Source organism: Ips typographus, linkage group LG2, assembly GCF_016097725.1.
Source record: "Ips typographus isolate SLU linkage group LG2, UJ_Ityp_2.0, whole genome shotgun sequence".
Taxonomy (NCBI): Eukaryota; Metazoa; Arthropoda; class Insecta; order Coleoptera; family Curculionidae; genus Ips; species Ips typographus.
In genome coordinates this window covers 17,427,645-17,443,890 of record NC_138423.1, presented here as the reverse complement: position 1 = coordinate 17,443,890, position 16,246 = coordinate 17,427,645, and the positions used below count along the sequence as shown (strand labels likewise).

Sequence of the window (16,246 nt, the reverse complement as noted above, 5' to 3'; positions counted from 1 at the left end):
TCAGATTATTAAAAAATGTGCAGTAGTTCAGTTGTACCAAGTTTCCTGCCTATTACAAAAAGGTCCTGATGGTTTTTGTCTATCTTCTAAATAGCTCAATAAGAGAGAGTAATACAATAAGTTTATAATTAGAATCACTAAAAGTTTTATGATAGTTTTGTGATTACTTTCTCCTTATAAATTAATTGATAAATCCTTGCACCTTTAATTACTAGTAAATCTTGTTGAAACTGTAGAGTGTTATTTAATTACTCAAGCTCTAATAATCATGTATACACACTTTTCTACTCTTCCCTTGAAAATTTTAAGCAATTAGTCAACACCATTATTTTTCTGCACATTTTTCTGCTTCTCTCTTGCATTTTTTGGGCAGTTAGCCAATTCAATCATTTCAAAAAATTCTTCGCTCTTATACCAGTAGCTATGATTTGAACAATATGGTCAAGTATGATGGAACTTTTAAAACCGACTTTTCACGAAAAACGGACATTTCACGAAAAAACTTACTTTACTATAAGCTTCTTACATTTCGTAATGTAAAATTGAACTGTAGTCAAAAATTATTAACTATGTGATAATATTACAGAAGTAACAAAACGCGACATTCTATATACTCTCACAATTACCAAGACAATCATAGTGAAGGAGTAATCGGTAATCCAATTTATTTTTTTAACCGTCTCCAAGGAGTTGCTGTTACAGTTCAATTGTTCGTTTTTCAACAAAACGTGACCGGTCAAAGATTACTTTTGTTACGATACAGGACATCGGTTTTGGATGTTACAATTTCCTGCACAACTTTCATCCGGATCGTTAAGAAAAAGTCCATTGTTGTAACAATTGTAAGAGGGCCAACCCGAAACAAATTTCGGGTACGGAACCGCCATATGTCGGTCAATTCTTAAATTAAGAATCTTACGCCAAGTAATCCCGACACTTTTACATACATTAATAATGTATATGCAACGTTACAGTTATGCTATTGTTTTCGTACTTTCAAGACGAAGAACAGCGTGTTCAAGCAGATGCATTATCAAGTTTTTAACCGAGTAGTTCATCCGGGTTTTATGTAACTTTCATTAGAACAGAATAATATTAATTTGAATTATCTTACTGTGTCATTTCACTTTTGAAAAGGTGAAATGGGCTATATGCTCTTTTGCCCCGTTTAAGTCCCCGGGGACTGACGGTATCTTTCCGGCGCTCCTCCAGAGGAGCCCGGAGGAGATGACCCTGGTCCTGCTGAGGATATATATATATAGAGGAAACGTTTGACAACACCTCCTTTGCATCAATATGCCAAGCCCTTGAGCGGCGTGAGGCCCATCCGGTCTTTGTCGGGTGGTGGTCCTCCCGTCGCATGGAGACGTCTAGTTTACAGATGAATCCAAAACCCGTGACGGCGGCAGAGGCAGGTATGTATGGTGCGACTTCGGGGACGAGGCTTAGCTTTCCTCTCGGCTGCCACTACACCATGTTTCAAGCCGAGATCCTTGCGATCAGCCGATGCGGGGCGTTCATTTTAAACTCACCGCTGCGCCGGAAGGATATATTTATCTGTACGAACAGCAAGGCAGCAATGGCTGCCTTAAAAGCTGATTCAACGACGTCTGCGCTGGTGCTGGAGTGTAAGAAAACACTCTTGTCGCTCACGCGGATGGCCAAGGTACGTCTAACTTGGGTTCCAGGACACTCCGGGGTTAGGGAAAACGAGGAGGCCGACAGGTTGGCCCTTCGTGGCTCCAAAAAGAGACCCGTAGGGCCCAAACCTATTGTAGGACTAGCCGACGCGGTCGGATCCGCCATTGTGGACCGTATCTTCTGGCAAAGATCCGATATTGCTTGGGAGGAGGCCGGAGGCATGCGGCAGTCGCGATGTCTCATGGGCTTCTTTCCAAGAAACAAGTCGAAGTCCCTGATGGAATTATCCAGAAAAAACCTCAGATGTGGTCACTGTCAGATGAGAAGACACATGCACATTCTGGGTCTGTCACAGGATCTAGTATGTCGCTTGTGTCTGGAAGACGAGGAAACTCCGATACATGTTCTCACACAGTGCCCAGCACTTCCGACGATCAGAAAAGAGCTTTAGGGTAAGAGTGTAATCAACCCCTTAGATATTCAAGATACCCGGACAAGAGGCTTTATGGCTTTGTCAGGGCCACCGAACTGGAGGGGTACTAGCCCGAAGGGAGCCCATCTAACAACAATATCAATATATCAACTGTGTCATTTATTTTGTATGGTTTTGCTGTTATCTTTTTATTGATTAGTGTTGATGGTGGGTGATAAAAAGATCAAGATGAGATACCCACCAAGCTGGAAGTTCTTTTAATACCTTCATCAAATGCATAAAATATCTGAGTTTTGTATTATCGTAGAAGGTGAGCGTCACTTTTGGAGGACCAGCAATCTGCCATTTTTGATAGAAATTGTTTAAATTGGAATAAGTGTAACAAAAACTAAGACCAAGTTTAATATAACGGTACATTTTTATTTCAGAAATATTTAACTACATTGTTCTCACCTATCGCTTGAATTATTATTTTAAGTAATGCAAACTCGTTCTTTCTAATCTAATAATTTTCAATACCGACGATATCTTTTAGCACGGGTTTCTCTTTGACGACGACAAAATATTTGTAAATGCCAAAAAATTCCTTGTATAATCACCTGCTATTATTTATTCAAACATTTAACCATAATATACAAACTATTAAAACTTAAGTGGGTATGAGATTAAACCCTTATTTGCACCGTCGTAGTTTAAACCGAGCTTGAGTGAAAAAGGAAGTCAAAACTACACTTTAACTTAAGCTGGATTCATAGTTCTAATTCCGTCAGAAGTAAGAAGTAATCAGTAAGCTGCAGTAAAAATAAACAATATACTTGTAACACTCTAACTCAGAGTTTGACAAATAACCGCAAGCCGCAAGCGGTAAGCAGCAAGAAATTAATCATTTTCATTTCTTACCTTGCCCCTTACTGCTTCCGGCATAGACGACTGGTCTTTACCCTCATTCATGGGTTTTTGGAATGTCATTTAACAAATAGGCCTTTTCTTTTCGCATAAAAATGGTATCCGACAAGAGAAAATACATTTTTTATGTTTTATAAGACTTTAAGGATATTGGGGATGTTATTTCCTTCTTACTTAAGTCGAACTATGAATTGACACCGCTACTTTTTACTCCTACTGCTTACTTTTTGCGGAATTAGAACTATAAATCCAGCTTTTAGGTTTGGCTTAAAGTATGACGATGTAAAAGGCGGTTAATATATTACAGAAAATGGAATTAAATGCGTATTGTCATCTAACACAAAAGTAAACAGGAATTTAAAAATATTTTGTCGTTATAATTTTATATCAAATCTTATTATTAGGTACGATATATAATAATCAGGAAGCGAAAAACTTACTTATGTATGTCACATGACTGGGGTTATTTTTTCATTGACCGCATGAAAATGCATTACTCCAAGTGAAATAATGAAAAATGTGATTTGTTTTCTTAATGTTATTTCTACTAACTTTAACCAATAACAAAATTACTTGAAATAACTATTTCCATTTGGCCAAAATGAATCGACGCTAGCACTTAATGGTCTTCTGATAAAAAATGCTGTCGAGAATGGGTAATTTACAGGCAACGGTGAACATGTTTATGTAAAAAACTGAACATACCTAATAAATATAATAAAATACGTAACTTTTTTAAAATATGATAAATATTCTACTAATATTCAACATCACCTTAAATTTAACATCTGCCAGTGGTACTGTCAAACACGGGATGTATTTATGAATCCTAGATAGAAAAAGTGTTGAAACTTGAAAAGGGAATATAAACACAAACATCAATGCATCTCGTGTAAGAATATCGATATAGCAAATGGTTATCGGCATTGGCTAATAATTTTCCTAAAAAACAAAACATACGGGAGGAATTTTATCTGGATGTCAGAATATTGATCACCTCTAATTCTAATGAAAAAAACTGACACCAAAATTTCAACAAAAATCAACTGACATAGTTAAAATCTCCCGTATGATAAAAATATCTATTATGGCTTTTGTAGCATCACTTATTTCACCTATAAACTATAAAACCCACCTAAAGACCAAAACTAGATATCTAGCATGTTTTTAGATATCTACTTTTAGTTAGGAAGATTTGTTTCTATTTGTACATAAATCACTATTAAAAAAAAATAATAGAACTTATAATTTATCGCTTAAGTATAGTATTTGGAGGTAAATTACAATAAAATAATATTACATATTTATAAAAGTAACTTTTGTTTTATTTTTCCAACGGCTCTGATACCGATTATAGGCTAGGTAATTTTTTTGATTCATAATAGAGTAAAGGTGAAGTGGCATGAATTAAGTATTATTTAATTGAACTTAATGATTTATATTATTTACTGATAAAAAAGGACCCTTGATGAATATATAACATTATAGTACAGCAAAAATGCTTTTTGCACCTTTGTATACAGGGTAATTCAAATTCGACCCTCACCATTGGGATCTCGGAAAGTATAAGAGATACGAGAAAGGTTATATTTGGGGCAAAGTTGCTCTATTTAAAATTAAACCAAATACCATTTTAAAAATTTTGATTTTCCTAGTACTTCCGAAGATATCCGAAAAAAACTTATATTTTGATTTTTTGTTTTTTATTTATTTCTAACCTTATTTGAAGACATATATAGACCCAAAACCAAAAAAACATTTTTATTGCCACTTTTTATCAGCTATACGATGACGATGGAAAATTGTAATTTTTAAAACGGCATTTGGTTCAGTTTTAAATTGCGCAACGTTGCCCCAATTTAAACTTTTTCGTATCTCTTATAGTTTCCGAGGTTCCAATGGTGAGGGTCGAATTTGAATTACCCTGTATATTTTTATTAAATAAAAATGATACTGTGACAAAGCCAAAACTCACCCAGTATTTAAAACATTTCAATCATACCACCTCAGCCTTCTACTTTTCATAAAATTTCTTTGACAAACAACAACAAAAATCACCGTATGTAGAAATCTAATCGAATTTGTTAATTTCTGATTTTTTCCCTCATTTGTAATATCACATAACAAATAGGTATCTTAAATTTTACACTCAGCTTGTTTACAAAATATAATCGTAGAAAAATACATTCTACTAAATTAATCTATAAGAGTTTTCTTTGTAGCCATTTAAGATTTTTCTGCGAGAAATTTTTAAACAAACTGCCTAATGAACACGGCTTTCGGTTTAAATTAAACGATATTAGGTTAATTTATCTACAAATAATAATTATTAAATATGGAAAACTCACTTGATAGCTTATTACTGAAAAAGAATAAATCATGTAATGGCAAACTGCTTTACACGAATCAGACTTTATTTGGTAATTTTTAATACTTTTGGTATTGCTGATTTGTTTATTATTTCGAGCATTTATGATGCGTGGCCAAATTACTTGTTCAGCCCTGCACTTCGATTTATCCACGTTAGTTGAGCCACCTGAGATGGAAAATTAGAGAGTTTTCTACACAGTTTTCATGATAAATAATTGACTCGTTCTGTTGAAATCAAGCACATTTTTCTAGCTGTCAAAACTAAATTGTGTGCATTCAAATTGTCCAAAACTTTAGATTAATATTTAGCTAGACGCTTAATTATTTTCAAAACCAAGGTGTTCTCTAATTTCCATAATGTCACTGTTAGAGGTTCGGAAGTCGCTTATCGGGATATGTTTACGCAATAAATACAAATTTTAATACCGTTAGTAGTTTTGAAGAAATAATAATTATGATAAAGCTGAAAAGTGTGTTTGTTGCTTAAATAGTCAGTTAAAATAACATGAAAATTGTTAATGTAATATCATTAATTTTTCTATTTTAATTACATTAAAATTATAACGGGGGTTTAAAAATGTTTTTCTTCAAAATTTCATTACCGTATTATTATAAAAATAATTTAAACTACGTTAAGTAGTGTCAAATTATCAAGCTTCAGGGAAAAATGATAATAAGAAAGGGTCCAAAGATTCGCTAGAAAATATTTTCAGTTTCGGAAAATGTTCACAAGAAGACGTACTATTGACAATAAATGCGACACTTTGAAAAAAGAAATTACGTTTACTAGTAACAACTTTGAATATTATAAATATAATATTTTACTGCCTAATTGAAAAAATGCAACACATCGCGTTTGATTAAAGGCAAAATGAAGAAATCACACAGCAAAACTCCAACTTTGTAGCTTTCTTCTATTTTAAGTTATTTACAAAAAAACTATTTAGCTACTCACGTATCTCTGCTCAATGGGTTTGTGTTATTTATTTTTTTTTAGTTAGGGTACGCCAATTGTTTTTATTAGTATGTTATTACTGTCATAAATTTTATTATTGTCACTAAGACATATGCCACAAGAATATGCAATTTGCTAAGTCGTTGACTTGGAATTTACTTGGCTTATCTTGACCAAGCAAAAAAGTAGCACTTTACTTGCACTAGTACCACAAATAACTAATTTGCATAATTAATTTTTAGAACAATTCAAAATTTAATTTGGGAACAACAATCAGCACCTCTCAGCTTCATTTCTTCAAAACTATTTCACTAAAATAATAACGTGCCACTGTATGTACAAAACACAAACTTTTGATACCTAAACTTATGACATTCCTCTGTATCATTCACTTCATGAAAAGAAAAATAATTTATTCGTAACTGAATGACTAAAAATGTCTTTTTGCACCAACGTTTTTTTTTAAGGATTTGAATTTTTTCTTATGAATTGTCACATTCAAACTCTAGTTAGTTTAAGTGAGCTAAAAAAATTCGTTGATACAATGACTTCTCTTGTAAAATGTTGTATAATACCGCACTAGTCATGCAGTAAGTATATGACATTTTGTGCGTAACATGAAGAATATTATAGTATTAAAGCAATTTATTTATAGTATTGTGCAAATGTATGGAAAATCTTCAATTTAAATTTAACAGTTAGTTGTTTTCGAAAAACCCTCGGACAAATCGACGATTTTCTGACTGCGTTTCTTTTAATGAAAATTTTATCTGTGATACAGGTTAGCCCAAAAATAAGTTACTATCATCAACTTACGATTTTCAAATGCAAACACCTATTTTTTATTACATTTTGGAGTACTGTATTAAATTTTAGGTAAGTTTCATGTATCGTGTCCTATCACACACATCCACAATGGTTGTTGAGATATTTACCATTAAACATAATAGGAACATTGAAATATAAACATATTATTTACCAGCAATGCTATTTGTGGTTCTTGCTAAAACTTTTTCCAACATTTGCTGGAAAATAATATGTTTATTATGATACATAAAACCTACTTAAAATTTGCAGCGCCATTTGAACTAAAATCGGGCAACCCGTTCCTAACTTAACATTATAAATAATATGACACTGTCACTTCATATTTATGAAACCTGTGCTAAATTCCTAATCAAAATATGCCACAATCAACACAAACGGAGAAATGACAGCTGGAATGTCCGAAACTGTTTTCGCAACTGATCACCAGAGGGAGTATATCTCTTATCCTGAAACGCCAATAATGTTCAAGCTTTTACTAATTTAACTCAAAAGGTCGCTTCGGCCAATAAGACTGTATGTAGTTTTAGTGGTTCATAATGTTAAGTTAATTATTTAGTTTTACCTTCTCCATAAACATTTTTTGTTCATATAATTTTTATTAAAGTATAATATTAATTGCAGCTTAATGGAACTTCCAATGTGGCAGTTCGGTTAATTTTATGTTTTATTTAATTTAAACAAGGGAAGAAAGATAGCCGGAGCCGGCGCTTAACTCTTTAGATATAAGGTATGTTTAACCACTAACTGTATTTAGTACACATTGTAGACTCTAGATGGATACTTATGTGCCCCAAACAGGTGTCGAGCGACCCCTCTAACATTTTGAGGGTTTAAATAATTTTTTTTGTGAAGGAAGCTGTGTGTTTTTTTCCATCTCTTTGGATTTGAAAATCTTAAGTTGAATTTTTGGGCTACCCTGTATACATAAAATTCTCATCAAATACAACGCAGTCAGAAATAACCATCAACGTGGGTTTTATCTAAAAAACTAACAGTATAATTTAAAATGGAGATATTCCATATAGTTACACCATACTGTATGATGACACAACTTGCCCTAATGGACATTTTTACATGTGGATGCGTTAATAATACTCATATTCTACTGGTTACGCCCATAACTGTTAATCACGTCATATTATAGTTACAGCATAGTAAATAAAAACAACAATAAAATCAAAAAGTAAACTTACAAGTGGCACCCTTACTGTTTATCAGGATAATTGTTATCGATGGCGAACCTTACACAAGGTCGCCGTCGTATTCACAGCTGTTAAAAATACTGTAGTGACCCGTAGTAGTCTAAGTTCTCGTGTTGTCAGTAGACCCAAGACACGGGGATCCACTGAGGCGTGGTCTGGACCTTTTCTATGGCAGTTTCCAAGGCACCGATGGTCTCGTCGATGTCGTTGTTTACGATAATCAGGTCGAAGTAATGGCCGTACGCTTGTTTCAGCATCTCTGATTCTTTGGCTAGTCGTTCAAGGCTGCCATCATACTAAAATAACGTGTTTCATCAATAACTTTCAATCGTACAATATTAATTAATATTCTTGTAATTACCAACTTTGTGAGTATAAAAGTTGAAATTCATTAAAAGAACTGAATAAAAAATAATAAGCTTCAATACATCATTCTAAAAGGAATATGAATGTATTTCTACAAACAATTTTACAATTTTTTATTTGATTACAGAAATACGGAGCACTGTATTCATTTAATGTTTGGTAGGAGCTTGCAAATAAGATTGGATAATTTAATGCCAAATAGATATCAAAGTAGTAACTTAAGTTATTGTAAAAAGAGTGTTTACAAAAGGGTATTGACTAAACAAAACAGAATTTTAAATTAATAATGTCGTTTGTGTAAGGAATTTTAAGAATGTACAAAAACCAACTTGGATATAAGGAACAATATTTAAAGGGGTCGGTAAGGTAATGTATTTAATAAAAATAGTAGGCTTGAATAATGTTGTTTGGAGTAGGCATGTAAATCAAATTAGGAGGAAGGTTAATTATAATTCACACCCAATTAATGTAAGAAACAATCAAAACATTCAATCAGCCCAAAATGATGAGTTTCAACGAGACAAATCTAATAATCTTCAATTGTTGAAGTTGATAATAAAAAATCGGACCTTGTTATCTCTGAAAAATGTATTCGACCTAGTAGGCAAGCTTTAAAACAAACTTGCTCATCAGCAATTAAGGTTTTGTGCATATGATCTTTAGAAAAATAGTTTAGAACATTAAGAATTATATAAGTTTTTGTGGGAAATGCTTGCGATACAGATTTAGATTGTTTTACTACCACTTTAGAGAGTCATTTGGCTAAAATATCAGAACTCGTCTAAAATGAAAAACATCTAATCTATTAGAAATGTGGTAATCATTATCATCGGCATAAATGTATGTTGTACAAATATGCTAGTGTATCTCCTAGTTACTTTTTACATATTTAATAATGATTCATTAACTCTGTCCTATCTATTTATGTATCTAAACAGCCCTAAACATCTATCTTTGCATAGACCTTTTTCTAGTGGTACTAATTTGAAACTTCAATCAGTTTTGAACTCCTTGCTTGACAAAGAACACGTTATTCTAACAGAGTGATTAAGAATCAGAATCTGAAAACTAATATTTAAATACTGTTTTGCTCACCCGAAAATTAATAGTAGCTATCATTATTGAAATCAATAATGTTTAGGTTCCCGACAACGTTAAACAACAGGAAGATCAAATTATCGAAAACGACAGGACAAATAGCTGCTGGCTACACCGCATTTTGAATTGATTAATTAGTGTGAAAGGGTTAATTATAAAGCTACCAAATAAACTTAATCAATACTTTTCTTTCTAGAATAACTTCAGATACATAATTGGAGAGTGTCGATTGAATGATCGAAATAATACTGTTCCCTGAAACCTATTTTAATTTAAAAAAAGCAACTTACTGGCAGACTTTTACATAATTTATGAAAAAAACTTGCCCGTTTTAAAATTGGCTTGTTATAAGTATATCCATCTTAACTTGACTAACTTCCCATTATAAGGTAATGGCCAACATTTCTCTCAGTTAAATATTGATTTTAAATTTATGGAGATAATTGGCTGCCAAGAGATGCAATTAGAGTTTTAGAATTGTTTGACATAACTAAGTGAAATAGTTCAAATTGCCCTTGAAACTCTTTAAATTAAAAAAATAACTGGCAGCAAATTTCATATATACTTACGTCCGCAATATTTTGTAGTTGAGGAGCAGCAATAAACACCACATACGGTGCAAACTCGGCAGTTCGGAGTACTTTTAAAGCTTGAGGTTCCACGTCTAGGATGGCCATTTTGCCTTCTTGGTGTATTTTTCGTATAGTGTCCAACTGAAAATTTAGATTGTTGATTATGTTAATATTGTAAAGAATAACTTTGTATATTTTTTTTATTTTCATATAGCCACACATAATTTTTAATTGGAAAATAGAAGAGTTTTTCATAACCATCTAAAGCAGAAAAACAAACATTTTTCAGAATTCGAGTTATTATGAAAACGTAGCTTCATAATAATAATAATAAGCTAACCTAGTGCTAGGAAAATAACAGGATTCTAAGGACATTCTAAAGGTTCACAAATATATCCTTAGTTAAAACGTATTTTTTTCTAAAAAACAGTTCAGAAGAACAACCATAAATAAAAGCTTCATCTCGTTGTTTCCACAGGATTTTATTTGAATGTTATTTTGGTGTTTGTTCTGGTTTTTCTCAAATCATGAGTAAAGAATAGCAAATTTTGTAAATTTGGTGTAAAACTTTCTTTTTCTCTATTTTTACCCCTCAAATCACCTAAATATTTTGACATTATTCCCTAATTCCGGATAACTGTAATCGAAAGTTAATAATAAAATAGTTAATTCTAAATAATTCTACAAGAAACCTAAAAATATCTTGTATAAACAATCAGGTTTAAGGTTACTCAAAGTTTGATAAAAAATAAAAACAAATATTCTTAAATTTCTACTACATCTTTCATGGAAAGGTTTATTTAGAAAATAACAGGAAACATGAAACCGAAATGAAATTATCATCACATTTTAAATATTAATCAAAAGCCTGATATTTACATAATATTATTACATTATCAAACTCCCAATATTTAAACAATAAATATTTGAATATTAATCATCATAGAAAATTAAAATTAGAACTTTGAAGTCTACCTTCATTAAGTTTAATTACACATTTAAATTCTGTTATATTTGTTCCTTGTTTAATCGTGAAACCTAACAAAATACAATTTTAGCTTTATGCTAGAAAATCTGTGTGGAGCTGCATTTAGCTGCAAATAAATAGTAAAACGTTTTTAGCGAAATGTTTTTTGATTACTTATAATTTACAGTCAATTTTTGTTTCACACTCCACTTTACCTGACTAGAATATAGGTTCAATTTTTCACTTCAATTAATTCAGAAATCAAGAAATAAAATGTGCGTCGTTTCCACCAATTTGTTATTTAATGAAGTATTACATTTTATCAGTATTTGCTTTCAAAATTATTTATAAATACCTTACAATTTACCAAAACACATAGATTTTTAAGAAATGTATAAAGGAAGGTTCATATTATTCAAGGTCCCTGTTTCTTACTGCTATTCCACAGTTACTGTATCGAATTTGAAATAAACCAGTTCGACCTAGTACGGTTACCATATCCAAAGAAAAAAATTAAAGAATATTTGAGTTTATTGATATATGAGGTTATCTAGTATAGTTACTAATAACCTACCTTTGTACAATTTTTTTTACAGTTTTTATTCTTTGAATAACGGTTGCGTTGTTTGTATAAAATAACTGTCTTATCTTAATTCTATCAGTGCAACATTTATGGCAAGTCCACATAAGCAGCATTTGCGTAAATTACCACACAGTGAGTAGTTCGTGATGAGTAAAAAATTTAATGGAATGAGAAGAAAAGTGTAGTCACTTATTTCATATTTCATTAAGGTAAATATTAAATTACTGTTGCTGGTATATCTGGATAATATTATAAAAAATTGATAGAGCAATCTGTCTGATAATCCGATTAAACACCGAAAATTATCAAAATGGCGCCCTATATTTATAAACTTGACAGTAAACTAAAACTTACTTTGGTTCCATACATAGCATCTTCGTGGGTACCATATTCCAAGTATTCATTCGCTGATATATCAGTCATCATCTCATCATGAGTGACGAAGAAATAATTTCGTCCGTTTTCCTCATCCGCCCTTGGTTGTCTCGTTGTGTCTACGAAAAATCATCATCGTAAACTTAAATGAAACAGTTTACTGCACTAAAATATCCAGTTGTTAGAAAACAAATCTCATCCGAAAGCTGGTTAAAGCAACTTTTCTCGAAACTAAAAGAACTGAAAGAAATTTCAACGAAAAAATATCGACTTGAATATAAGTATCAAATTGAAAGTTTTATGTAGATAGTTTGGATTCCAATAGTTTCAAAGTTTTATCAAGGAAGTTTAAATGGTTAGCTTATCCTAGCTGAAGAGATTTCAATAAACAAAACTTACGTGGTATTGGGTATGCATACTGATCAGGATGTCTGGCTATCAAAGTGTTTTTAATATGTCTTCGGCCGACTCCGTGAGCACCGAGTAATACCAAAGTTTTCCTTTGAAATGCCGGGTCAGTCACTAAAATCGACAATCACTCTCAGAAATCCAGACTTTTGTCCTAAAAACAACTACTACTTACTAGGTAACTTAACGACTTCTTCATAGGTTACTAAATCTAATTGGTCGAAAACGGCGTTGTGCTTAGCCAAGTACTTGTCCTTATATTGTTTCTTTTTCCTTCCGAATATTGAGCAATTGACTGCAAATAAATTATTTATTTATCAAATTACACCTTAGCAAATTACAATTCTGCAGACATGCGGGAGAGAATGTTTCATTTTTACCAGCATATCATGTCAGTTAGAAATGTGTTCGTAATAAGCAGCTTCTAAATAACATGCAGGCTAACTTTTTGATTTATTTTTTATAAAACAATTAACTACGTTAACTGCCATTTAAGTGTCTACAGAACAAACATTATATTTCAATTGGTAATTGAGTAATTCTATATGGTGAAAGCCTAATCAAATGCCGGCTAAAAGTTACAACTGTTTGTACCTGTAGAACCATCACATCCATTAGCATGTGACGTACATCCTTTTTGGAAGTCTATTCAATTACAACAAAAATACGTGTCACGACAAATATTACGAACTATTTGTATATTTTAAGTTTACTCATTTACTTTTCACAGATTAATGAACGTTTCAAGTTGAGTCTTAAAATATACAAAATAAATATAAAGATAGTTGCATTGATATATAAATAATAATATACGTGCTTAGTACATATTATTTTTATTACAATAATCGAAGTGGAAATGATGATAAAACAGAAGAAGTTAATAGAGGAAAACTTCAAAACATGCAACAGACAAAAATTAATCGATATAAGCTTCAAAGAAAATGGTCGCATGTTATTGTTCAAAACTTGTTGCATGAGATATCCCCTAATAGAATTACTTTGAGGGTGAGTGGATAATAAAATCGAATAAAAAAAGTATACAACAATATACATTATTAACCCCAAATGTAATTTTTCTTATTTCACTCATAACATATTTAATGATGCATATTAAAAAAAGTCCAATATTAGTTTCGCTGTTATTTAGTATAGAAAAATAGGCTGACGTAATAATGTAATTAATAGACAAAAAAAGTTTAAGTAAAAGTTTTGAATTACATAAATGTGTTAAATAAAGAAGCAACTGTTATGTCTATTACATTGTCATCTTTTCGTATTTTCGTTTGATTAACCACATAAATGTCCTATACATATGTTCTTTTGTTTTTTTTCCTTGTTCGTAACTTAATAATGTGTAAATTTAAGTGAAGTATTTGGAAATTTATTGTTAGGACTCGACATACGATTTTATATCACTGATTGGTGTATTTGTTTTTTAATCAAATGTAGAAGACTTAATTAAAGTAGAAACGTCGGAAAAACTGTAATGCGGTGTTATTCCCGGCACTAAACCCAATATTTCTGAGTATCTGTTTTGCAGAGTGCATTTGTATCTATGTTACCATAATCTAGGCATTTACTAAGTGCCATGGAAAATAGCAAAACATTTCAAGCTTTTCAAGATTTTGCTATTTGTTTAAGTATGTACCATTTTTCCATACCTGCTACCCTAGAGTATCATTTTGTTATTTTCCAAAACATTTACCATTCGTCCAGCTCTAACTTGGTCATTTGAAAAAACGTTATAATCAAAAATGTTTAGGATTATTAAGTTACAAAACGTTTTATAAGTAAAAACGTTATGTAACCTTCCTAGGCTTATGAGATACAATATGGTACAAATGCATGATATTAGTGATTGTGCTAAAAGCATAAAGAACATGTTTGCCTTTTGCCTCCAATTTTTCATTTTTTAATTTCACATTTACCATCTGCTCGAAGCTGATAACACCATTTTGATACTATACAAGTAAGCAAGTAATATCATGCAATTGCGTGATATTACCATCAGTTTTAATAATTATTAATGATGATCAAAACGTGCAAGAATTGCCCATGACGTGCGACCATTTTACTTTTAGTACCGTTATACATACTTTCCACACCAGAAATGTGAACTACACATTTTCCAATGTGAAAAATTACATCAATACATCGAGTTAATTTGCTGAAAAAATAAAACATGTAACATTTACATTCCTATATTATGAAGTCTATTTACAAGAGCATTGTGTTTTACGGTCCAATGCTATACAAAAAAATTATAATTTACACTTGCTTTTAAATTATTTTTTTTTATTCAGTTCCAAATAAATCAAAATATTTTCAGGTTGGATTATTTAGGGCAAATTCGAAATGTAGGCATTTCTTTTTTTTAATTTTTTTTTACGAATATAAAAGCCTTACCTTGTTCCTGTTTCGATTTTTCCATAGCCGCACAAGCGGCCCTCCATTCTTGTAGTTCAGGTGATGGAATCAGACCAGCTGATCCAGCTTGATCTTTACGAGCCTGCCACCAATGGTGGTCATCTTTACTTATAATCTGAAAAATTGTATTATTATTAATACCTATATTAGTTCAATATGTTGCAAAGGTAATATCCCTAATTTAACAGCAGATTTTCTTATAATGAACCATCTACAATTTTAGATGTAATTACATAGACTTACTTGTAGAATATCACCAGTTTTAAAGGCTATGCCCGCTTGCGCGCAAGGAATTAGATCGTCCTCTAGAGGATCGTAGTCGAATTGCGCTCTCACAAATATCTGAAACGCCAAAACGATTATAATTAAATGACCCGTAATTAATCACTTCGTAGTCAGAATCGCAATGAACCAAATCTAGTAACACGACGTTTATTAAGCACATCACACCAAAGACCAGTAGCTGTTTTAGCTAAGTACTTACAAGTACAGGCAGAGGTTTAATCCTGAACAACTAAGGAAAATAAAACAGTATTAATAATGAGTTGAGAACAGTTTAGTTAATTAAAATGTACAGGGTGTTTTCAAAACCAATCAAAAAACTTGACAAGTCAAATCTACATGGCAAAATAACATGATGTTATTCGTATTGGATTATAGAATAGTATAATCTTCAATTAGTTATGAATATTACTACTACTAGATTTATATTATCGTATATTGATTCAAGATTATACAAAAGTAAACTTCACGATCTGATCGACATTTTCACGGTTGAGGCGACCTCTATGGAGAGGTCTAAAAGATATAACATAATCTCTTAAGTATCCCCCTCTTTTTTAAAATCAAAAATATAGCAATAAAAATATCGACCCAGTCAATTCTCCAATTGTTTAATTTTAATCTTTATTTTTAATTTAATCTTAACTTTAATTTTTAATTCATATGTGGTGCGAATGGTGAATGGGTGTTACATGCGGAAATTTGGGGAGAGTTTTCCTGTCTTCGCGTCCTGTTTGTGAGGATTACAGTTCCCTGCGTGATGACCTTCTGTAAGCCGGCTAAATCTGATGAGTAAGTGACTTTTTGCATATTTTTTAATAAAAACCTTACCA

The 16,246-nt window shown here is 31.7% G+C and overlaps 1 protein-coding gene across 7 annotated transcripts in view; it reads right to left on the bottom strand.

The window, feature by feature from the left end:
* Window positions 1-2,473: 2,473 nt before the first annotated feature.
* The window catches only part of CASK (peripheral plasma membrane protein CASK), a 196,620-nt gene continuing 182,847 nt past the window's right edge, over window positions 2,474-16,246 (bottom strand). For 4 of the 7 annotated variants that reach the window (XM_081974202.1, XM_081974203.1, XM_081974201.1 and 1 more), the window contains 7 exons: window positions 15,375-15,473; window positions 15,111-15,246; window positions 12,880-12,999; window positions 12,696-12,818; window positions 12,276-12,415; window positions 10,369-10,512; window positions 2,474-8,631 (listed from right to left, as the gene is read on the bottom strand). In XM_081974202.1, the coding sequence (XP_081830328.1) occupies window positions 8,452-8,631; window positions 10,369-10,512; window positions 12,276-12,415; window positions 12,696-12,818; window positions 12,880-12,999; window positions 15,111-15,246; window positions 15,375-15,473 (942 nt within the window). In that variant the 3' untranslated portion in view covers window positions 2,474-8,451. Of the gene's footprint in view, window positions 8,632-10,368; window positions 10,513-12,275; window positions 12,416-12,695; window positions 12,819-12,879; window positions 13,000-15,110; window positions 15,247-15,374; window positions 15,474-15,615; window positions 15,646-16,246 lie in introns of all 7 variants that reach the window. The other 3 variants (XR_014177269.1, XR_014177268.1, XM_081974205.1) reach the window with 3 other exon arrangements.